The 25,735-nt window shown below is 36.5% G+C and overlaps 1 protein-coding gene across 9 annotated transcripts in view; it reads right to left on the reverse strand.

Annotated features, from left to right (window-relative positions):
• SLC4A10 (solute carrier family 4 member 10) overlaps positions 1-25,735 on the reverse strand; it is a 145,858-nt gene that overhangs the window by 38,424 nt on the left and 81,699 nt on the right. For 7 of the 9 annotated variants that reach the window (XM_005485248.3, XM_005485246.4, XM_026792273.2 and 4 more), the window contains exons 5-9: positions 24,458-24,618; positions 15,946-16,134; positions 6,517-6,608; positions 1,950-2,107; positions 60-147 (exon numbers count right to left, since the gene is read on the reverse strand). In XM_005485248.3, coding sequence (XP_005485305.1) covers positions 60-147; positions 1,950-2,107; positions 6,517-6,608; positions 15,946-16,134; positions 24,458-24,618 — 688 coding nt within the window. The remainder of the gene's footprint in view (positions 1-59; positions 148-1,949; positions 2,108-6,516; positions 6,609-15,945; positions 16,135-24,457; positions 24,619-25,735) is intronic. The other 2 variants (XM_026792272.2, XM_026792274.2) reach the window with 1 other exon arrangement.

Consider the following 25,735-nt stretch of genomic DNA (forward strand, 5'->3'; position numbering starts at 1 on the left):
TGGAGATTCCCTATTACACCTCTTCAGTTAGTACAAAACTGAACCATGAATAAAAATACCTCATCTGTCATTAGTGTTGCAATTGATCTTCCAATCTCATGGTATTGTTGGCCTTTACCCAGTGGTCCAAGAAGAATGAACAAAAATCTGCAAATTAAAAGTAAATTTGAGAAATTGTAAAGCATAGATGGTTGAAATGAATATAAATATTACAGAAATATCTAAAATGTGGACTAGAAGAATCTCTCAGATAAACACTATATATAATCTCCTTCAAGATCCTCACACATGCATTTAAACATGAAGCTTTGCTTAGAAAAAGAATATGAAAATAGCTTCCAAAAATATGTCATAAGCTTAACAGGCAGTCTTGATTGAGGCTACCAAAACCTCCTTACATAATAAACCTTAACTTACATAATAAATGTATGCAATTCCAATCCATGTACAGCACACATTATTTTACTTAATTCTGTTAATTCAACAGAATAGTTATGGTTACATAAATTTTTGCAATATTGGAGATGTTAAATTAACCCAAATAAAATAATTTTTAAATAATTTTTACTCCCATTAAGGCTCTGGACAGTCTCTACTTGAGGCTGTAAGCAAGTAAAGTTCTATAAAAGGCAGAGGATTTGTTCAAACAAAATAACTAAAACTCTCAGTTTTGCTAAAATGCAAAAGACAGTACTCTGATGTATATTACTTATTTTTTTATTATTGCACACAAATTTTTTGCAGAAACATTTTATTGTCCTAATTAGTAACTATTTTTATTTTGACCAAAAATCAAGAAATCTGTTATTCTCCTCTTTGTAGTTTTTTTTCTTGTCGGAATTTGAGAGAGATTACAAGGAAAAGCTTTTTCTAAAGCAAATTCCCTCAGTGTTTCTTACACACATGCAAAAACTAGAAAACATCAAAAAGTAACATCCAAAGTAACTACAAAGTACAGCTCAAAGAAAATGTTTATCTGGTTAGAAGCAAGGATCTGAGTCTCAGCATTGCATTTCATAGCATAACACGAGTGTGATATGTGAGTGCCTTGAGCATCACAAACTGGAATACATTACCGGCTACTGTTGGAATTCTACTGTCATAGAAACTAAAAGAGGGAAGGGGAAAGAAAGACAGAATGTGTGTAGAAACATATGCACAAATTAATAAAAAAAATAAGGGGGGGAGATGGGGGGTGGATTCCGCAATAATAGTTAAGTTAGTGAACACAGATATGGGAGAATCACTCCAGAGTTTTGATCTGAATTAACATCAGCAGGACACAATGTAACCACAGATCTATCCCAATTTTCTTCTATTTGAATACAAGGTCTATTTTAGACTTTTTTTTTTAATTCTTCTATTTGTTTTCAGAATCAAAGTACTCCATCAGAAAAAGTTTCAACTTGGAAAAAAAAAATTAAAAAACAATTTATGGTTAAAAGTCTCATTTTGTACCAAGCAAAGTAAATTTTTGAAGAAGTAAAAATTTTTTAAGAATATATTTACAGCATGTTCTCCATCCATTCACTCACTTTCCCTAGTCAACCAAATCAAAGTTTGCTTTTTGCCTTTTCTCAATTCCATCTTCATTTTGTTTTAGTTCTGTACATAATTATGCAGTATCACACAAGTAGTTTCAGTTCCAGATGAAATATTCTATGAAATTGAATATTTCACCTTAGTAAGATACTTCATCTGGAGTAATACCAGTTTGTCTAGGATAAACTGTGTGTTATAACCTACATTTCTACATCTGAAGTACTCAAAACTCGTATGTGTCTGAATGTACCCACACATCATTTACAGGGTGAGCGGAAGGTTGAGAGATGTCTTTGTCAAAGAGCAAACCAAATTCCTCTCTCAGTAAATGGCAAACCCAAGAGTCACATCACCCTGTCCCCAGAGGGTCCTCAGGGGAACACGAAGCAGGATCAGCCCAGCTGTACCTGGTTGGGATGGGAACTTCAGCCAGGCCTGTGAGCAGCACTGCAGGGGACAACCTGACAAAAGCCACCACGGCGCGGTCCAGGAACTCGAGTTCACCAACCAAGATGTTTGATGCTTCAGCTCCAGGTGGTATCTTTTTCATGAAGTGTAGGTCAACCTGGGGAAAGTATATTAAATTACAACCTAAAAGTTACTCACAGGGGTTTTTCTTTTCCCTGCTTTGTTGACAGAGACTTTCTGATCACTGCACTATAACCTTGGCTATTTCAGTTATGCAGTTCCACTGCTCTCATCTGTTGAGTATTTTTCTTTTCATAAAAATGTTTCTCTAAACCAAACTAGACATTAATTATTTGACTGATTTTTCTTGGAAACAAAGCATTGCAGAATTAATTTATAAAGATAACAAATAAAATTCAAAATATTTTTCAGAATATAGGATAAATCCCCTAGTAATGCTTTTTATCCATACTCATAACAGCATGAATACTTAATAACAATCATAACAGTAGAAGAAATTAAGACACCTTATTTTTCCATAATTATCAATTCTGGAAATCATTAATTCATAGCTCATAGTTGTCGTGTTATTATCTCACTGAGAAGAACAATAGATTCCACTACACACAATTTTACTTTTTCTACTCTGAGATGCTTTTTTGTTTTCAGATTTAACAGAAGACAGTTGCCCCTCTGCTGAAGTAACAAAATAAGCTATCATGAGCTTTGACAGCCTCAAGAGCAAGAAGAAAGCAGAAGAAAAACTTTGGAATTTTAGGCAGCAATGTTGATTCTTGCAGGATGATAGAAAAACAGAGACACAGCTTCATCATGATATTGCTATAATAAGCTCAAGGTATTTGTGAAGGATTGTATGACTCTAGACTTTTCTCTGTAACAAAGACTGACATGGAGTAATAAAGATATATAATGTATGTCTGATTTAATTATGCACCAGCATTGTCTACATTTCAAAATGCATGAATTTTGTCATTTGCTTTCCTTTTATTAATCTAAACACAACAACAGCAACCAAATCCAATATAAACTGTTAAAGTGGACCATTTTAATGTCTATCTTACAGCCATCTGTCAGTACTAGTTTGCATAGTTTTTGGTAATATTTAGAAAATTGTTTTCTTGCAAATGGCTCTGGCACTAAATCAGAATTCAGATATAACACAGTTGCCTGTGTAATGAAATCTTGGTTTGCTGAGATCACAAAGAGATATCTAATGCTTCCCTAAGCTACAAAGATGAATAAACACCTCACAAAGTTAAACAAGAACCAGATCAACCTGGAAGGTTGGAAACCAAGTACTTTTCAAGGTAAATTGAAAAACTGAGGTAAATTCTGTTCTCCACTCAAATAATGAAATAACTCTTCTTGATTAAATTCATAACTAAGGTTCACTCTGCACCTAATGTTGGTGTCACAGGTTATTTGTAATTGAGAGGAGGAAAGCAGTCTTTCAGGCATGTAGAAATTTGCATTCTTTGCTGAGTTTACCTTGTGAATGGATGGATTAAGCATCTAAATGCTTTTAGCATTTAATAATTAATGTCCCATATACAATATGCTACAGTTGTGACATTGAGGTCCTCTAACATGCAGATCACAAGCTTCAAATTTGAAAGAAACATTCTGTCTTCTGTCTACAAGTAAGTATTTCCAGATACTTCCCGCACTATTTCTCAGCTTGAGATTCTAATACTGTCTAACATTGTTTAGGTAGTGAAGAGAACCCCATTAAAAGGAAAGTAGCCAGCAGAGGAGCAAAATGAGCAAACACACCCAAACCCCAAAGGCACTGCTTTCACTGCATAATGAGAGTGGAGGTGGTCCTGGAGTGAATTCACGGCAGTGGCAGAAGCTACATATGTAGAATGCTTCATCTAACCTATGCATAATGCATCTCTTATCCCAGGTATTTAGCTGGAGAGACCTGATGTGCACGTTAATGTGCACCCTAACCTGAGTCACATTCCTGACCCGACCCTAAACAGTCCAGGCAAGCTCCAATGAAATATAAAACTGAATAACTAATGCAGAGACCATGTCCCTCCAAGGCAACTCAAAGACTGAAGAGTGGTGGACATCTAACGTGAAACCAAACATAAACATGAAGACAAATTAAACACCCAACATCCCTTCTTAGTAAAACATATTAATCAAATTTATTTATAAGCAGGGTTGACTGGCATTCAACACCAGTCAGTTGCTTCACATGGTATTTGAAAGAGCAAACTCTGTCAGTATGGGACAGGGGTTTGTCTCAGAAATAATGTTTCCAGACAGAGCACAGGGATGCTGCTGTGAGAAGGGATGTGGGTACAGTCTCTTTATCAATTTTGTGTTTCAGGACAAATAATGTTCCCTTCATTCTTTGGCACAAAAAGTAGAAATGAGCCAGCTGAAGTTCTTAAGCCATCAGCCCCATTCTGCTCAGACAGGGGCTAAAGTGGTGCTGGGACAGATCACCTCCACCTCACCCTGAGAACACAAAGTCCTGGCGGTGGCAGCAGAGGAAGAGCAGTGACACATTTACAAACAGCACAAACCATCTCTCCATGCTCCTGAAGTAACACTCAAGACACTTGCAGTGCCTGTCTCACATTTTTCATAGACAAATACCAATACAATCAACACAGTCTCAATGCAGTTTCCAGATTAAGTCAGCTTTTTGAATCAGCTCCAAATTTGGAATATTAGACATAGCCCAAGGGAGACAGATTAGCAAAGAGAGAATATGTGAGGTAGTCAAAGGTGCTTTTTTTGTAGAAGATAAATGAAATTAATATCTGGAACAAAATTAGAGCAAGAAATCACAATACTCAAGAGAAAATTACTGTACTGCTCTACTTTCCTCTCAATCTGTGCATATAATTCCAATTATAACCGTTGGGAGTTATTGCAATAGCACATTTCAAGGGGAAACTGCACTTATGCATCTTCAAAAGGATAAATGGATCTATTTAAAGTCAGTCAAAAAGAAAGGTATTAGATTACAATCCTTTACTGTTATTTCATTCCTCCTAAAAAAAGCTCTTCCTTTCATATTCCTGATTTCCTTGCTGGTATCCATCACTGCTGAGGTTAGGAAAAGATGAAATGTTGATTTCTTCCAGCTAGTTTAAATGGGAATGGCTCTTTTGATCAGCAAAGCTGCAGCACTACAAAAATAATGAGTGAAAGATCAAATGATGCAACTCCCATTCTTGTTTAATACAAACAGAATTTCAGTTAGAGAACTGATTGGGATTTGGATCCTAAAACACTCAAAGCAACTGGAGAAATGTTCAAGAAAAGCACTACTGAAACGGAAGTAATTCCCTTCAGTTCTGCATAGATTAATTTTGAATAGATAATTTTATTTATATTTTATAACCTTTACAAATTTTACATCTTGATATTAGAGTACTTGCAAAACCAATTAGTTTTACTTAAGACTTTAATATAAATATCATGAAACCAATATTGTACTTGACTGTTTAAAGCATAATTTTAGTTTGAAATGTGTTTAAAGGATTAATATCAGATTTTTAAGAACCTGCCACTGTTTATAGATGTTCTTGCATCCTCTACAGAAATGTGGTTCATTATACATTCACAGCCAGCCTCCTTTTTTCTCATTGTCATTGACAGAAAGAATAGTTTCCCCTCTCATTTCAGCCATATACAATTCATAGTCTGGAATGTTCAGTCAAAAATTCAAATGATGCAAATAGCTACTGCTGCTAGGAAATAAGTCTGGCACCAGATGGAGCAATCACATAACTCTACTTTTAGCTCAGCTGCACTAACATTAAAATTCAACAGACTCAAAGGGCTGTTCTTCAGAATTTTGGTTTAAATCACCTTTCTTCACTTACTCAACCTTTGTTGCACTAATGTGTCAGCTGAAGTCATCCATCCCTGTCAGACCTGTCATCTGTCCCCATTGTGACTGCCTTGGGTACATACAGACTTCTTACACAAATTAGGATTCTCCTTCACATAAAAGCTGAGGAGCTGTTTGCTTTTCTTTGCTATCTAACATTGAACTGTCATTGCAATCTCCACTACTGAACAGTTAACATCTTTTGTGAAGTGTACTGAAAGATCTTGGCTTGCCAGAAGAATTAAGTTGTAGGTTTACAGAAACACATTCTGTTTGAGACATCTGGAATCCACGAGTTCAGGTTATAAAAAGCATAGTTTGCATTCACACATCACTTCTACAGAAAGTAAAAATCTGAGGTAAATGTGAATTATAGGAATTCTGAATTACTTTCCTACTTAGATAATTTTCTATTAATTTGTAATGTTTCTCCTACAAATATACACCTATGATATTAAGTTCATCTGTGTTCCTAATCTGTGATCTCCTCTTACATATAATTTAGAAAGAAAATGTAAGATTCTGTTTTGTCAAAGAGAAACTGTACTGCAGTGCACACAAAACTTCAATTCTAAAGTGAAATCTACACTTTACAGATTTTCCTGACTTGCACAGATTCATTTTATTTAATTTTAAATATCTGTTTGGCAGCCAGGAAGCTCTCTTCACCATCAGTGAACACTTACCTTGCTGAAGTCAACAGTGCTGTTTTCTCTGCTGACATCATTTTTGTTTTCATTACAGGCTGGAGTAGCCTGTGGGGAAACAACCTGACCTGCTAAAAAAAGTACCATTATTACAGGTCTATAAATAAAGCAACATCCAATGACACAATTATTAGAGCTCTGCATACACTTCATATCACAGATATATGATGCACCTAAACATGGCATTTTAATTAAAAACTTATTTAGAATAGCACATTCTCAAAAGATAGAACATTCATCATGTGTAGCTAGGAATGTGAGAAGGTAATTTCAAAAATATAAAAGATACTGTTGGATATTAGAAGACAAAATTTCTATACTAATTAAAGGATACAGTTCTAAAGATATACATTTGGGGAAAGTCCTGCCTATTTACACAGCTTTTGTAAATAATTTGAGGAGCTGCCAATTTTGGGTAATATCTGTCTACAAAAGTAATCCTCATTGACCTAATAGGATTACGAATTTTCACAAAGTTACTCATGTGTATAAGAATGTCATGATTATAACAACTACAAAAAAAACAACATAAAAGTGGACTGGTATAAAGATAAATATATTGGAAAATAACTGATTTATAAGCTCAGTATTGAAAAATGTGATTATGGACATGTATAAAACAAACGGTTCAGCAAACACATTTTCAAAAAAATTCCTGTGAGGATTTAGTAAAATATTTTAAAAGAAGTATTAAAAATTTCTCAAGATGAGAAATGTTTTAATACACCTCAGTCTTGTGGAAACAAAGAGCAAGTATTTTGGCAAACAGAATTTTGCCAGAAAAAGCTCAAAAAGAAAAAAAACAAAGTCAAATAAATCTATGTCAAATGAAGCATATTTTTACTTAAAGCCTACATTGCCCCTGCACGTGGCCAGAGCCCACCATGCACAACCCGAGGGTGTGGGGCTGGCACAAACCCCACAAGGCACAAAGCCCCCGGGGGCACTGGCCATGCCCTGCTTGCCTTCACTCTTTCTCCCTCTCTGGCATGTCAGAAGCCACACACAGCTCTGAGCACCACAATCAAGTACAAGAGAAAGTACCAAATATATGAGCCAACTATCTCTTACTGCCCTAACACATACCCAGGAATAACTACAGAGTCCAGCTGGCCCAGAGTCAGCATCTCGTGCCCAGCATATATTTGTTTCCATAGCGAATAAAGTCTCTCATATGACTGAGAAATGATGATGTGAAAACATTGGTTCTGGTGAAAATCAACCTAAACTTGCACAGTAACAAAGACCATATGTTCATGATATTTGAAGATGAAGGCAGTCAGGAAGTCCTAAGCTCGGCACATTGTCTGGGCAATGCAGGAGCCACAGTGTGGCCCCTCACACTGCTGGGGCTCACTCCTGCAGCCCAGGCAGGCCCCGGCCTCAGCCTGGACACCGAGCACTGAGCAGGATCCAGCCCCAGCCTGAACACCGAGCACTGAGCAGGATCCAGCCCCAGCCTGGACACCGAGCACTGAGCAGGATCCAGCCTGGACACTGAGCACTGAGCAGGCCCCAGCCTGAGCAGGACCAGACACTCACAAGGGCCAGTCAGCCCCTGCCAAAATGCTGAAGGATCCAGTTTCTGTCACAGCTGAGCAATACAGGAACCCTGAGTCTGGTCATGAATTCCCAGCTGAAACTCTTGCTCAAGGAAAATGCTGGTTTTCATGAAAATCAACATGTCATTTTCCACTAGACAAATCTCGCATGATACAAAACAGGTTTTAGACTCATGTGTGCATCCTGGCAGCATAGACAGATATTGCACTTTGATTAGGTAGTACATTAACAGAATGTTTAAAAATATATTGCTAGAAACCCTATCTTTAAACTGCAAGTATTTCCGTTTTTCTCTCTGATTTAGGGCAAGGACAGATCAAAATAAGAATAGAAATCAGGGCTTTTGTTCAGCTCTAGAGTGAAATAAACAGAGAATGACAAACAGACATGACAAGCATGTTAATCTAAGCAAGTAGAATAAAAATAAAGTCAGGATTCAAATTTACATATGACAAAAAGAAAGGATTGATTTTAGAAATCCACATATTAATGTAAAGTAAAGGAATACAAAAAGAGGCTATTAATTCCTACATGTCATGGGAGAAATCTTTTGCAAAACAGAAGCCTGAAATTATTACATATGCAAGGTCTTTACAAACAGTCATTCAATTTGTCTGTTTTAATTAGAACTGAAAGAAAAACAGAGTTCCATCATTGTTACACCATCATCTTTACAATATGTGTTCCAGGGCACTACTTCACATTGTAATTCTTTTTCTGTTTGTTTATTTAGCAGTCCTTGAATTATTTTCACAGGAATCATTCTGCAGTATTACAGCTATTAAAAATCATTAACAGAAAAATTATATAAAATTTATTTCTATTCTATTTTTGAGATTTTATTAATGTGACAAAAATAATCCTTCCCCTTATTCAAACAGAGAAGGCATAAAGTGCTCAGGGAAAGCTTCTGTCTTCAGTTACTCACAAAAAACTTAAAATCTAGTAGTAATAGAAAACCTGCTGACTCTTCATTTTTTTCTTTTTAAACACTCGTCTATACCCAAGGATGTATGAAAAGGGAAATAGTTGTAATAATTACTCATACTAATATACATATTACATTAGAAAGAAGCTACAGGAAAGTAACAGAAATAGTAGTTCATTATCTTTCTTTTGCTAATTAGGCACTTGCACTTTTTTTTTTCTGGACCCAAAAATTCAAGAAAATGAGAGCAGAAATATCTGCCAGAGAAAAATATATTGACCAACAAAGGAGTCAAAGCATGGACCACTTGTTTAAATACTGAAGTTTTAACATCATAATTGGAGGTGTCAAAAGCAATCAGCATAACAGTCCAGAGGACTTTTAAACATTGTGTCCACATTTCTTTTAGGAGATAAATATGTAAAGATATACATATAAGGAATAAAAAGCCACCACCAGTAAGTATGTGAAGTTTTTAAGAATAGCATATGTTCTTTTTCTGTGCCAACAGAAGACCTCAAACTTTGATTTACCCATATGCTGGAGTAATCTGAAAGAACACAAGTTTTACCTTGAGGCAGAAAGACATGTTTAAATAGCTCTACAACTTCGGACAGCTTTCTGGATCATGGAACAACAAGTTTGGGTTTTTTACTGTATTGAGTAGCAGTCAAATATACAAGGCAGAGACAACAGGTAATCGCTTTTCACAAAAAAAACCATCAAAGTAACCCCAAACTCTAGCCAGATTTTAAACATTTGTCATGGTTTACTACTTCTTTTGTTTGAGCTGAAAATAAGGGGTTTAGGCTGCTACAAATGGTGAAGGCATAAATCATCAACTCCCTACAAGAGGGAATAAGAGCAGCAACAGCCTCACCATTCCATTCTTTGCTGCCCTCTCCACCAGCTCCATTTCAACACTCCAAGCAAAATGGTTATTTGCACACAGTATTGGGTAAATACAGAATTTTGTTCCTCAAGAGTGCAATGTAATACTTTTAGTCACTATAAAGCTGAAGCCTGGATTTTTCCTGCAGTCCACCTACATAATGCACGTGAAGAGCTGCATTCATCGAGAATTCATCAGAGCCATTCACACAGTTTTAGGAATCAAATGCACAGTGTGGTATAATTGAAATATCCAGGGTACATACAAAGGAAGCTAATACATAACAGATAAAACCATGCTATAATTGGTGTAACAGCTTTCCTATGTAATAAAAAGTCGATATCAACACAGTTTTAAATTCATGTTTTAAAAAATTGCATATATAAAAAATATGCGTCTTTTTTAGATAATGTGAAATTGCCAGAGCTTTGACTAGAGCAGGAATTCACACAAAAAGCACTCTTGCATGCAAAGTCAATAGACTTATAAATCAAAATAAGGTCCACATTTGTTACAGTAATAGAAGTTTGCATTTGTAGATACAGTTTGCCATTTTTGAGACAGTTCTGGCAAATTAAAAAAAAATAATCTCAGTAAATTAATCTCACATGTAACATATTCTTCCTCCCTAAAATTTAGAACTTAAGACATTTAACTGTTTGTTGTGGCTGTTATTCAAAATCCAAAATGTCTCCAGAACATCAACGATAAAAACGCAGAACAATGTAGTCAGACACAAATCACAGTTAATGGAAACAAACTGGATGCAACCAACACATCAAAGAAAACTAAATCAGAAAAGAAGTTGCTTGTTTTTCTAAACCATATATATTCCTACCATTCAGGAAAAAAAAAAAATCCTCATTTTCAAACTCCTTCAATCTCCAGACTGTTCACTGCAACTAGTCACCAATTTTCTAAATCTAAATGGACAACACTGTCTGGGTAAAAATTCAAAGATTGAAAAAACAGCACGTTTTCTTCAGTATATGATAAAATTCTATACAACAGAGCAGTGACACCATCTCTGCAGGCTGAATTGTGCGTGTGCATTTAGGCCTCCTGATGAACATTTTTAATCAGTGGGGAATCATGTCACTCCCACTGTGTGGGAGTAACACAGTAACTACAGGGAGATTTTGTGTTCACTGATGTTATACAATTTAAGAGAATGAGGAAGAAGTCACTTTAGCTGTTTTTCTAATGCTAGGCCTGAATATCTCAAGCATAATTCATGTGAAGTCATGCAATATAAACTAAAATGCTGTGATTTGCAGTTTCATAAATTGATGCAAGAAAATGAACTTAATAAAGAAATGGCACTGTCCCCCCATCAAAACAACAAATTTCACACAAACTTCTCTTCAGTGTGCCACAGCTGCAGACAAAGGCCTGAGGTATTTTTTAAAATCATTATAGCAAGAAGTTGCATGCTGAGAGGAAATTGATATGAAGACATGGGTGTACATTTGAAATGGTCTGAAGCCCAAGCAAGAATAGGTATTTATACTACCTCTGAACCTTCAGGAGTTTACAGAACCCAAAGGATAGGAGATGAGGAAGGTACAGAGATGAGATGAGCCTGTTAGAGACAGACACAACAAAGACAGAGCAAAATAAAGAAATACAAAGATGAATGATACAGTTTTATACATACAGATTACACATCTTATCATGGGTACAAGGAAATGTAGAGAAAGAATAATATCAGATGAAAATGTTCATAAATACAAGTTATATTTTAGTAATATAAAAGCCTTGGAAAACAAAACCTGATTAAAATATATACATTTGAGAAGAATCTAAAACAAGAAATACAGCATTAGCAACCTTAAGGCAGAATTAACTATCGTTGAGTTTGTCTTCTCTTCAAGGTAAGCTGAAGCAAGTCCTCTGATCCAGATCCAATGCTTCAGAAAACTTGTGAGTATATCAATGGCATTGGTTGTGATTTACTCACAAAATCAAAGTGCATGGTCATATATTTAGGAATGCCTCCCCACCCTCTTCATGGTGCTCCAGCTCATATCCAGCTTTCTCCACGTATTGACATAGATTCACATGCTGTAAGCTCACTCTGAGTTATGACATAAAGCCTTGAACTGACCCTCAGAAAAGATTGGGAAACTGAAGAAGGTAACTAACACCATAACATAACTGAGCATTTTGACTTTCCAGAATGCTGAAGGATGCTATCCTAAATAAGGACAAGCACAGGCTCCAATACCTCTGCTTGTGCTCATACTGCCACAGAACAATGAAGTCCAAACCAGCCCATCGTACTGACTGAAATAACTGGGAAAAGGTTTAAAAAAACATGTCAAAATGAACAGTTTCAGCAGCTCATGCTATTAACTCCAGAGATCCCAAATTTCATATGCCACTGCTTCCTTCAAGCTCTTTGGAATACAAATAAACATCTGCTTGGAATTTCAGAATTTCTCAGAATCAGATATGACGCATAGTGCAACCCAATTTTTACACTAATAATGTGCCTGCTCTGATGTCATGGGAGAAGAAACTCTTATAAATGGCATAAGTATGGAACAGGAAACATGCATAAGATCATGTTATTGTGGGTAAAGCACATTTCAGCAAGGTGCATGAATATAAAAGTAACTTAGCCTGTCATAGTCCTCTCCAGAGTTCCTTCCTCTTGAGCTTTAACCAGTTTAATGTCTACTAGATTTCATTATAAATATATATATATGTATAAATGAATAACATATATACATCCCTAGACTAAAAGTGAAATAGCCAGTCAAAACTTCTAAATTTTTATATGATTAAAACTTCTTTTCCTAACTACATTTTCACTGAATCAGTTATTTTTTCATACCACACATGCTTAAACTCTGAATTTCAGAACTCCTTTATAAAAGGGGAGAGGCTTATGAAATTATTTTAGCATTCCTATAAAACAGAGAGGCATCATATATTGGCAGTTGTCTTTGGCTTTTTAGGCCCACATCATAGGAATTTATAAACACAGCTCTGAGGTATCAGAGTGTGAAACCTACTCATCTCAATAAAAATAGGTTAAATTGATTTATAAAGCAAACTTTCTAAAGATGATTTACCAATGAAAATTTTCATTTTTTTTACCTGCCTTTTATAGTATTTATGCTAAAATCACTTGCCACCCTCTATTTTGGGTATTTGGTGTCAAATTAGCCCATAAAAAAAATCATTTTTTCTGCTCTTATGCCAAATTTGACTGTCGTTTTTTATTGGAACATCAAAAGCAGGCTTTTAATTCTCACAGTTTTGATGCCTAATGAAAAGTGAAAGTTAAACACAGCATGGCAGCATTAAAAATGCATGGTAAATCCATAGCACCCTGACATCTTAGCCCTGCAGAGGATGTGAAGAAAAGCCATTGTAAACAAAAGATAATGCTACTAAATACAAAGCAAATTAATTAGATGGTCTGACAGATTCATAAACAAAGAAAAATGGAGGGAGAACATATGTACAACTATCTTCCAGCAAAGACATCACAATGGCCTGTCAGTAGTGCTGCCATATATTGAATTAATTTATGTATTCATTTTCAGACTTTGCTCTTGAACATCTGAAAATTGACACATTGATAAGCTACTATTGTCAAGAACTTGGACAAAGAAGGGAGTTTGAATCCTCAGCTGTACCACACAACCCACAGATCAGGGACTTAGGGCTCTGAATCACCTTTTTAACAATCAACAAACTGCTAAGGTTTTTTTCCAGCTCAACTGTCTAACACTAACCCCAAATTTAATCAAAGAGACAATTTCCTTTTGTGCAGAAAAAGTGTCCAAGTTCCCACGTCTCATTTCAGCAGGAACAAACAAGTGTCCCTTCCAAAGCTCCTGGTCAATGCAGGAGAGAGCCAAACGTGCATTAGCACTTAAAGGATGCAAGTAGAACAATGCCATAAACTGATTTTTAAAAATCTCTGTCCAAAAAGTTCATGCTTAGGATTTTTCAATGTAATTTAGATAGAAATCTGAGATACTTTCACATAAGCTTCCTGAAAACTCCTGAATCTCTATAGGTTATTCTATTTTTTACAAACATATCTAATTTCTATTTTGTGTATTGGTATATTTATTTTAAATTAACACAGTAAAAGTGACCAAGATTTTTTTAACAGAGGTCAGAACACTCTGAGACATTTCTACACAAGTGAACTATGCATTTGGCATTTTTTCATCTTGCAAAATAGGGACAGACAAAGGAAAAACTGTAAGAATGTCTCCCTACTTAAGAGAATCACTTAACCACTCAGTATATAAAATTAGTGTGTTTAATATGGACTTACAAGCTATCCTGATGAGAATTTTTTTGGGGGGGGAATTTAGGAAGAGCTAGGAAGTTTGCCAGAAGAAACTTAGGCAAAAGTAACATGTTTCTGGAGTGAATTACTGCATCAGTTCCATAAAGTTACTCACAGACACATAAAGTTACCAAAATTGAGCTTATGATAATTTCACAGCTTGCCCTGAAGGTTCTTCTTAAAGCAATTAATGTCTATTTATTACATAGGATGTAGTGCAAAAAGCTTAATGGAATGCAAGTTGCCATCTTACATCCTGTGGAAATTAAGTACAGGATCATTATATCATTAACTTTCTCTAGTGTCTCCTGGATATTTGTTTAAAGTCATCAGCAAAAGCTGTATAAATCAACAGGAAAGTTGCCTTAAAAAGGATGGACAATCATCCTACTTATATTTAATCTTGTGCATCCGTATGCATGATCACACACATCTTAGTAAATATTAATTTTTTCCTCACTCTTAGAGTGACACTTTGCCACAATTAAGGTTTCAATTTCATATCCTCATCAGATGAAATTATATGTTGCCTTTTAGGCCTAGAATCTTCCCCAGGGAAGCAACTAGATTTAGATCTCTTAAAACTTTATATGGCAATGTTTGAAAAAAACTCTCTTCCTTGAAAACAAGGTTAACCTTTATTATATATAAGCAGCCCCATCTTCCCAAATCAGCCACACAACTGATCTTTGCCTTCTGTCCTGTGCCTCAGAGTACACAGATTCCTCTTGCAATCCTCACCTTCCCTGTGCTATGACTGTTTCCTCACTCCCTGTTTCCCAAGGTGATGGGGAGCTCATAGGGCTCTGAAACAGAGGGACAGCAGAAGGGACCAGGATTTCACTACAGTTGATTTCTGGAATAAGAGTTAACTGAAAAATATTTGCAAAATTTAGCTGCAAATTTCATAACACAGATCTTTGTTTATGCAAATAAGGCAGGAGAAATAAGAAATTATCTTTCATTATGATGACCTATAACAATAATACACCTTGTAAGGTCTTCTGTAAAAGCAAGGGGAAAAAAAAGTTATGCCAGCATTTTACTCTAGAGCCATTCTGCAAACATTTCTCATTTGCATTATCCTGATTTTCCCAAAAGGGATTTTTTGAAAGAACAAGGTACAGCTTTTGTGACACCTCTCTAACAGTGTTATCTTGAAATGTTTGCCTCATTTAGCAAGCCCTCAAACTCACCTATAAAATCTGAAGCAGCAGTTGAGTACTAGCTAATGCATACACTGATTCAACAATCCACCACATTTTAAATAAATAGGTCCTGGCTAGTCAACAGAAGTCAAAAATAGTCCTACCACATTCCTGACACTGATGGAGCCTGTCCACAGCTCAGAACAACCCTGTGCAAAGATGCTCAAGCTCAGTCTGACAAATTGCACAGGACGTCTAAAGCTGCACTGGGAACAACACCCCTTGCCAGCCACCCAGAACACCCAGCACAGCTTCCAACACCTCAGAGAGCTCCCTGGAATAGCTCTGCCCAGCCCTGAGTTGTGCAAGGTAGCCAGATTTCAAATCTGAGCAGGTGTATTTCTGAATGCATAAGAGGAGCCACTCTCATGCAAAAAGGACCATTTTTACAGGGTAGTTTTCAGAGCAGAATCACACTGTTAACCTGTGGGAACAAAGCACATGCAATACCAAACAGGCAGATGCTACTGAAGGCTCAAAATGCAAAATAAAGCATTACCATTTTTATCCATGGAATGGGGCTCAGACTGCTTCTTTCCAATGTCAGCAAAGGATCTTACAATTGGGATCCTGTTGCTCAGCTTCTTCTGGTTCTGGTGGTGATGCTGTTTCAGCAATGCCTCATGCACTCTGTGACGAACATCCTCACTGAGCTGCCCAGAACCCACCTGCTGGTCCAGAATCATATCTGAAAATACATACACAAACATAATAAAAGAGGGGAAAGAGGAAAAATTTCTCTTAAATTGCAATTATAATAATGATTAGTACCCTATAGGATTGTTGCATTATAGTTCCTTTAATGCAATAGAATTTAATGGAAGTTTTATCTAGAAGTCTTTCACTTTCAGGGGGAGAGAGACAGGGGAAGGGCAGGGACAAAAAGATGTTATTTATATTTTAAAATCCTCAAAAAATTGTGCTGTTCACAAATTAAGGTCACCTATGCAATGTCATTGAAGTCAGTTCCTAAGCACTCTTAGATATAATATATTTAAATTCAGGGTTATGATGAGGATTAGATGTCTTTTTTTTTTTTTTTCAAATAACTCCTATTCTATTTCCTACAAAGGACTGGCTGTGAGGAAACATTTTTTTATTCCCTTTGTACTTACCACAGAAGATCACAGTCTTTCTTTCTTGTAGCTATAATTACAATACCTTCAGTGCAATGCAAAGAAAGTCCAGGTAAGACAACACAGAAAAATTGCTGCATTATTTGTCAATTCCAAGAGAATCTATTTCTACTGCCAGATGTACATGTTACTGCAAGACGATAATTTCGAGCAGGTGAGAGTGAAACTGAACCCCCTGCTAAGAAATTGCAACCATTTTTGCAGTGGACTAGCAGAAAACAGTTTTACATATTCATATTCAACACTATTTGCTTACAGGTAAGTACAACTCTACTTGTATGGTGTCATTCATGGAGTAACAGTATATTTCAAACAAAATATTAAAATATATTAACTGCTGAGGATGATCTCAATATTTAAGATTATCCATTTAGGAGGGAAAATTACAGGAAAAAGAAAATCAAATCCCTATCCGCTTCCTTTCCCTAGGATGCTCTGCTAGGCTTCTTAACAGCCACAAAAGCCACAGGGTTGGTGCCAGTGTGGTGAGTAACAGTTTTTATTTCCTGCCAGAAAGAAGAAAGTGGCTTACCTAGAGATTTTTGGGTTTTTACAATGACTTCCCTTTTACTGTAGCACTGCTGGCACATGTAATAAGGGAAGATGCATTCAGTTTTTGAAAGAGTGAAGATGTGCTTTCTTGCCTTGGTATTTCCCTCCAGCTGTCATTCTTTTAAAATAGACCCCATTGCAGTAGTCGCTGCAGGAGCTTAAACACAGTCAAATTTCTGACAGATTGCTGTATTTTGACCCTTTTTTCCAAGCCCTGTATAGATGTGAGCTGGAATAAGAAAGACTGTGTCCATCCACCCCTATCATTATGGGATTCCTTTTCAGTTTCTTCTCAAGCTTCTCAAAGTATTTTTTAAAAGCCCAGGCCCCTGCAATATCAGTAACACCCTTAATTGAAAAGATTGTCTTGAAAACAAGACCAGCATGGTTTAATTCCAACATTAAATGGCCCAAAGGAACATTTTAAACATTTAATTTTCAAAATTGACTGTAATCACTTAATCCTGTGAGTAGAAGAGCCTACATGGTCACATCAGTTGAAGCTATACATATTTCCAAAGCCCTGGCCTTCACTTTTGTATCCAGAACAGGCAGCCATTTCTTCACACTCCATATGAAAAAAGGAGAAAAGAATCTTTGTTTTAAAGAATTTTCCTCTTGAATGCCCTTTTAAATTCTGCACAGATCCCTTGTAGCCATAGACACAGCTAACCATTCCCTTTTTCAAGGATACTTCACTACCATATGAAGCTTTCAGAAGGATGTGGAACCTGTGGAATATCCAGCAGCACAGTGTTACCCATTCTGTAAAATGCTCACCCTGCAGTGTGACAGTGTGACAGTGTACTTGTTGACATCAAGTACACTAAAGCAGGATTTTTCTTCAGTAAGGAATCTTGGTTGATACTGGAACCATGAAATATTATTCTCAAACCTTTAACGACTGATATTCTCCCTGACCTGGTCATTTAAAAGAATTCAAAGAAACTTGGGGTTTCATGTATTTCAAGAATGTTTTCTCCATTCATATTCAGTTAAAATATATCATCTGTATAAAATTAATTTTGTGAGTAAATGTGAGCAATGTGAGTACTTTAACAAGCTATTACAGTAACTGAGCTATAACTCATCACCACCTGTGAACAATTTACCCAGGCTGTGAATTACAGCACTGGGGTGCAGACAATTTGTATCAGCTCAAATGCAGCATGGCTCATGTGTGGCCCAGCAGAGGAAATTCCATCTGTGCCACCTCTAGAGCAGCAAGGATGCAAAAGCAGGCTGGCTGCTTCCACTCACTCTGGAGGTGTCTGTCACACTCTGCAGCTTTGTACACACACACGTGGCCAGACCCACGTGGAGCCCCCACAGGTCCAGGAAAATGGACAATAAGGAGGCTTCAAGTGTGATGACAGCTCACTCCCCACTGCACCAGGTTCACAGTGCTCATCACCTCATGTGCAATAATACACAGAATGCTCAGGTGAAACACAGAATAAATTCATAGAAAACATTCTGTATTTCTATCAAAATACCTGTGAAGTCCTAAAAGAAATTACTGGGCTCATATTCTCCTGATGTAGGTTAGGACTAGCAGTTTACAGCAGAAACTGAATTCAGTGTATAACAGCGAGGGTGCTGGAATTCAGACTTACAAATTTTATAACTACACAGTTGTAGGACAAAATGAGAGATTAGTGACAAAATATAAAACACACAGGCTTTTGTGTGCATCAGGATTGCAGTGATAGCTGACTACAAAGTCTAATTTAAAAGTCAAAGGTTTTCTGGCTTATGCTTGTTGCCCTTAAAGACAGGGAAGAAGAAACCAAGCAAACCTAATTCATCACTTTATGGAAGACAATCAGGTGGAACACCGTCCTTTGTCTTCATGGGTCTCTAAAGAGGAACACAAATGTATCCTTCCCCAGTGAGTCAGGAAGGAGGAGCAATATAAACCCAGCAATTAGAGTTCCTGGGCTGCACTTGTGAACCAAGACCCATTTACATCATTTACAATGGTGATTATAAACAGGCTATCTAAGCTGGCAGATTTAGCAGCTCATCCAGGAGGGCAGAGCACTCCAGTGCTTCGAGACACAGATTCTATTTCCAGCTTTACCTGAAATTATTTGGTTCAAATATTCAAGTCTATAATACTTGAAAAGGAAAGAAAGAATGAAAAATGTCTGCTTTTTAAAATAACAGTGTGTAATTTTACTGAGGAACAAGAGCAAGTATTTCACAAAACTGTAAATTGCAGAGACGAGGCCAAAATTCCCAGCTTGCAGTTCAGAACTGCAGGCATAGTGAATACCTCATAAAAAATAAATTTTGCAAGCAGAGATTGGCTTGTGCAATCTAAAAGGATTCCTACAGTTGTGGCTAACATGGGAAAACACAAAACAACCACACAAAAAGACAATGCTACTTAGAAGTTGGAATATCTACAATTTAGCCACAGCCAAAGGAACAAAACCTGACAGTTTCTCTGAAGAGGTTATTACCACATGCTAAGCTGAAAATAAAGCAAACAAATGCAGGAACCTGGGTAAGTGAGAAGGTGAAAGCTGAACAAAAGACAGGTGTAGGGTCAAGCAGAGAAGCAGATTACTCACAGGCAATCCCACGCTTTATTACAGTGTTTGTAATAAAAGTTAAATGTACCATAAAAGCACTGTCAGAAACATAACACAGTGTGAGGGCTGCAGATGAAACAAAAGGCTCCAGTGAAATAAAATCTCAACTTGAGCCAGTTAAAATATGTAGTTATTATGGAGTAATATAGCTTAAAGCAAACAAAGGTAAAAGAAGACTTGTTCAGATTGAAAGCTTAACATGATGTTATTGAAATCAATAAAATTGCACACTTGGGATGTAATGCCCTGAGTTGCTGAGCACAGAGTCTGGTGACCTCAATCACAAGATTAAGCTGTTACACAGATTGAAAATTCAATCGTAGGGAACATACAAAAGACTGCTTGGGAAAAAATAGATCTTGGGATTGGAAGGGAAGGGTAGACTTCAAACTTAATTTTAAAAAGAAACCATTATTACAATTAAACCATTTAAAATAAATGGGAATATTTCAAATACGTGCAAGTCGCCAAAGCTCCACTGTGAGGCCACAGTTTGTATTTGACAAGGTTTGACATTTGTTCACAGAACACTCTGCACAACTACAAGAATGTGCAAGCTCTGTGGCTCATGCTGTAAAGAAAGTATTGCCATTAAAGGCTGGACTGAGTAGTTTTTGAACCAAACAACAGAAAATGGCATCATATGTTAAATAGAGAAACCTTTTGGGTTCATTCAGTGGTTATAATCAAAAAACCAGATGGTAATCTGAGAATCTACATGGTTTCAAAGGAACTAAATGAAAATATCAAAAGAGAACATTTTCATCTGCCAACTTGAACAACACAGTGAAGCTGCTCTCTAATGGTATCGCCAGATTCTGGCAAATACATCCTCAAGAGACAAGTTCCAAAATAAACTGTTTTGATTACATAGATTTTTCAGACTTCCTTTTAGCATATGTTCTATACAGAAGTGATCGATAAAATATTACTACATAATGTTCAGAGGAATTCCTTGTGCAGGGAGTGCTAACTTACTGATACAGGAGTCACTGCAAAGACATATGAAAAAATAACATCACATGTTAGAAACAGTAATAACTCCCCCAAAATATGTGCAATAAAAATTGCATTTTTAAACAGGATAAAGTTCAGCAGAGGAACTGAGCTCTTTGCAAGACAAGCAAAATCCATCTTACAAAAATTAAGAACAATTTCAGAAATTCAGGAACAAACATGCTGTTCTGATGTATGATGACAGTGTTGGAAATTCATCTCAGAAGTCTCTGTTATAATAAGATGCTGTCAGTGAATTCAGCATCGTAGGTATGAATAAGCTCTTTTGCAACAAGGAAAATTGTGTGCCTGTCCAAAGAAATATACAATATTGTAGGTGAAGTAATTTTTAAATATGACAGCTGGAATGAAAAAGACCTAATAGAGAATGGACATGTTGGAATACAGGATGATTTTAAAATTTTCACCACATAAACAGTACCAAAATATTTTTATGCAGAACTGCCATTGTTTCTAGAGATAAAATACAAAATACATGGTTCTGGAAACCATGCAAACACTACAAAAGGTGGCTTTCATCTGTACATTTTACCACAAGCCCATTAATGTCATAAAATACAGATTTTAATAACAGAAATTCTCAAGGGCTAAGTGCTAAGAGTTTAATGCATTAGTGAGTAAGTGTTTATAGATTAAAAGCCTTGACTAAAACAAATAGGAATTCTTAGTCTCAATTTAGCAATAAAGCTTAAGTACAAATCTTTCAAGGATATGAAGACGGGCACTGCATTAATAGCAATGTAATTTGATATTGGAATATAGCCCAGATAGCAAGACATCACCAATAAATACACAGCACACATTTCCTGCTAACAAAGGCAAGAAGAAAGTGCATGTGCACAAATAATGTATTTGTTCTCAAAAGATGATGCATTATAGCAATGCAGTAAAATTACCAAAAGATTGCATTAAAAAACCAAAACATTAAACTATGAATCAGAAGCACAAGAATCAAATTTAATTCAGGAGTACCCCTTAAAGCCATAGGACATAACCTGTTTTCACAAACTCTCCTAAAGGTGGCATACACAGTAACAGGGAACCAAAACCAAAAGTGATCACCAGGACTGCTGGACAAGCCTGGCATGAGGATGGCTGGCAAGGCAATTAGCAAGAGCTGAATATTGAAAAAAAATTTGAAGCCAACAGGTGAGAGCAGCCATTTCTTCAAATTCTAAAGCGTTAGGACTGTCAGATACAAATGGAATACATAACAGTTCCTGGTGAAAACAGCATTTGCCTTCTATAGCACAAGATAAGTAGGATTCTAACTACTAACAGGGAATAACAACTGACTGGAACAGACAACAAAGGGTTTCCTGAGTGTGGCATCACTTCCATGATGCAAAACCAACACATTGAGACATACCAGTCCTGCCCAATCTCCACGTCCAGCAGTCACTTTCAAGTAAAAAGAGCTCCCTGTCATATTACTTGGAATTGTCATATTTCTAAGATACCCAGCACACAGGCCCTGGTGGTGTTCTTATCACCACTACTATCAGCCTTTCCTTCTTGCAGTGCTGCCTACTGTGTGCCATACTCTAGGTAACATTGTCTAATCCCTGGAGACCAGGAATTACACACACAGCAGTAAAGTAACAAATTACAAAGGGACTTGATTGAAGAAAAGTTAAATAGCATTGCTGCAAATAATATTAACAAAGAAAATAATAATAACAGAGAAAAAACTTGCACAAATAATAACAACAGAGAAAAGCAACCAGAGTAGCAACTTTATTTCTGGAGAAAACACAAAAAAAATTAAATGTCTGCAAAGAAACCTGACAGAATGCAAGTAATTTACAGAATGATTCACTTGCCTGAAGCACCTGCTGCAAAGCTTTTTTAAAAAAGAATAGTTCATTGCTTATTGAACCTGAAAAGGAGGAAAAATATAATCTTCTCTTGAAGACCAAGCACAACTCATGCAAACCTTATCATGTGTCAGGTCACCTTATCAGTAAGGGACTTCAAGCAAATAATACAACAAATAAAATGCATCCAAATCTGCCACAACAACAGACACTTTTTAAATGAAAATGGTACATTTCATTTAATGAAAATCATCCTAAAGCCTCTTCTCAGAATAGGTTTTCCTAATCAACAAACCAGGATAAGCCACAACTAAGGCTGACTTACAATAGGGTGAGGGTAACTCCCCGAATTCTCTGCTGAAGAACAACTTACATCTGTGGGGAGTTCCAAGATTAGCATTACAAATGCTCAAATCCTTGGCCATATTAACTGAACCCAAATCACTATAACTAAGTTCTGAGATTATAAACAGTAATTAATTGGGGTCTCACTATATTGGAAAATATACTGTATTTTTTCAAAAACAGGGGAAAAAAGGATGCTCCCTGAAGTTGGGGGTTTTTTGCATTCATCCTTACTTTTTTTACCTACTAAAAGAAACAATTCTGGAAGGGCTTTCTTAGCTGACTATAGACTAAATTGAGTGGTTTCTGGATTAAGAATGTAAAGCTCAAAATTGAAAAACCCAGTGTGCTATTTAAGCAAAGAAATTATACAAGAACACTATGCAGCTGACCGAAGTACTCCTTAATTACGTATAAATAAATAATAAAGCACCATACTGATAGACACCTTTGTTCTTTCAAATGAGCTGCTTTTTATTCTTCATGCTTATCTCTCATGATGACAGATTTTGAAGATCTAATTCAGACTATGAGTCATGCAAGAATCAGATCTCGGCACAGAGTAGAAACCCACACAAGTTTCTGCAGATTTATATTAATAATATCTTGCATCAGTTTGACATAAACAATTTGGGAAAAGTAAATACAAAAAGCAGCTACCACAATCTAAGCCAACTTTAATTCCATTGTTAAATACAGCCCACCAAACAATATCTCCCCTACAATTAAAATAAGTAAAATTAAATTTATATGGGACTTACATAGATTTATACATCATTCACAAAGCAGTTTTCTTGATAATCTTGAGTGTCAGAAAATGTTATTGCTTTGTCCTTTGTATATTTCCTAAACTAGTTACAGTCTTTAAGGGAAACACCAGGAAAGCAGGAAATGGCATTTAGTCTCAATCTCACTTATACTTTTGGGAGAGAAGACTCATCCATTTTTGTCTTGCTCAGAAGCTCCCACAAGCTCTAAAACTGCAACTACCAAATTAACTTCTATTGGAAAAAATGCACTCAACTTTATCTTAAGTTAATGTACCTAAAATTTCTTTTAAAAACATACACTCTATCATTACTCCTGATTTCCTTCTCAACTCAGAGACATATATGTTTTCATGTAATTTAATTGCAATAAATACTTCCCTATGTTTTGGGGTTTTTTTAAGCTAGATTGCCTGTAATTAGCATAGCAGTAGATTAAGTTTGTGAAAGTGAGCACACGCCTCATTCACTTGAGGCAGCATGGCAGGAGCAGAGAACATGCCAGCTCTAATTAAATCTAACCAAACTACCCTCTTTCTTCCATTTTAATTCTCTTCTTTATTCAAAATTGATTCTTAAAGCAGCAGATTCCACATAAAAAATATAAATAGAATATTTATTAACTGTGCCAGACATGAGTTTCTTTTCTAGTAAATTGAGAAAAAACTTCCGAGGAGTTTCTAAACGGAACTGATTATTATGCAACAACTTTCTTGGTAAGCATTTCATTTTTATTAAATAATTTTTATAACCAATAAATGAAACATTGACACATACCTGCAATTTCTTCTATGGAGTTAGCTCTCATGTCGAGAAGAACTGTGCCATTCAGGATGCAGCTCCTCAGCTCAAACAAGCTATGAAGTGACAGTGTGGCAACGTAGGGCTTGCTCCACCTCTCTCCACCATCCTCTACATCTTCTTCAAACTTCAACCACCTATACAAACAATCAATGTTATAACTCCATTGTGCATAAGAAATGAAAAATTAATTATTTCTATGAATGCTGAAAGTACAGACAAAGACATTAAGCATGTCTTTAGATTTCACTTTATTCTTCCTTTTCAGGAAATATGAGAAACTTCCATTGTCTACTTCTTTAATAATGCTGTATTATATCATGTTTGAGGTTAAGTTCTGACCACAGAGATGAAGAGATAAATATATTGAGCAATTATCATTGTACTCTACAAGAACTTTGACTAATTCTTTGGCTTACAATGATATTTCTGTGATAGAATAACAAGTTGTGTGGAAAGGAGTCTGGAGAAACCTCAAAAACGTAAAAGGATATAAGAAACTGGCATGAAAGGATCTCAAGTCTTTAGTTACCATCCAGCCAGACAAACTTGCTTGAGACTGAATTCTCAACTGATAAATATTGCACTTAAAATGTTAAAAGAATATTAAACAAACAAACATCTGAGAAGTCACACAGGGACTGTGTGGAGCCCTGCAACCTGCCAGCCTAGCAAGGTTTGGACAGCTGCAGGCACAGCACATGCCTGTACTGCTTGGCTCCACAGCTCTCAGCTCTTTTATATGGACATGGCAGCAGAGCAGCCAAGCAGAGCCTCACACCTGGACAGCTTCTTCACACATTTCCAGGCAGCAGGGAAATGTAAAGCCTTAAGACCTTTAAGGCTGAGGAATTTCCAGTTTTACCAAGCCTCACAGCCCAGCAAAGCAGCTATCACAGCTGTCCTCCTCTGTTCCTGGGCCACACATGCTCTGCTCCTACTTGTAAAATACCCAAGTATACCCACATTTTAGACACTTTTCTCCTTTCAGTCCTTGTGTACCAAGTTCTTCCCCTTTTACTGCCACCCTGCAAGCAGCCATCGCTTCACTGACTCACTCATCAGCAGCATACCTGCTCCCCCCTGATGGAACTGTCCCAGCTGCCTTCAAATCATCCTCTCATTATTCATAGAGACAATTTGCCTTGGGTCCTTCAAAATCTCCAGTCTCCTATGTCTAGCCCTCTCCTCCTCTTTGTATCGAAACATTTTCCCTCCATTTCCTCTGTGAGGAAATGGGCCAGTTTCTGTACT

This window comes from Zonotrichia albicollis, chromosome 10 (genome assembly GCF_047830755.1).
Source record: "Zonotrichia albicollis isolate bZonAlb1 chromosome 10, bZonAlb1.hap1, whole genome shotgun sequence".
Lineage (NCBI taxonomy): Eukaryota > Metazoa > Chordata > Aves > Passeriformes > Passerellidae > Zonotrichia > Zonotrichia albicollis.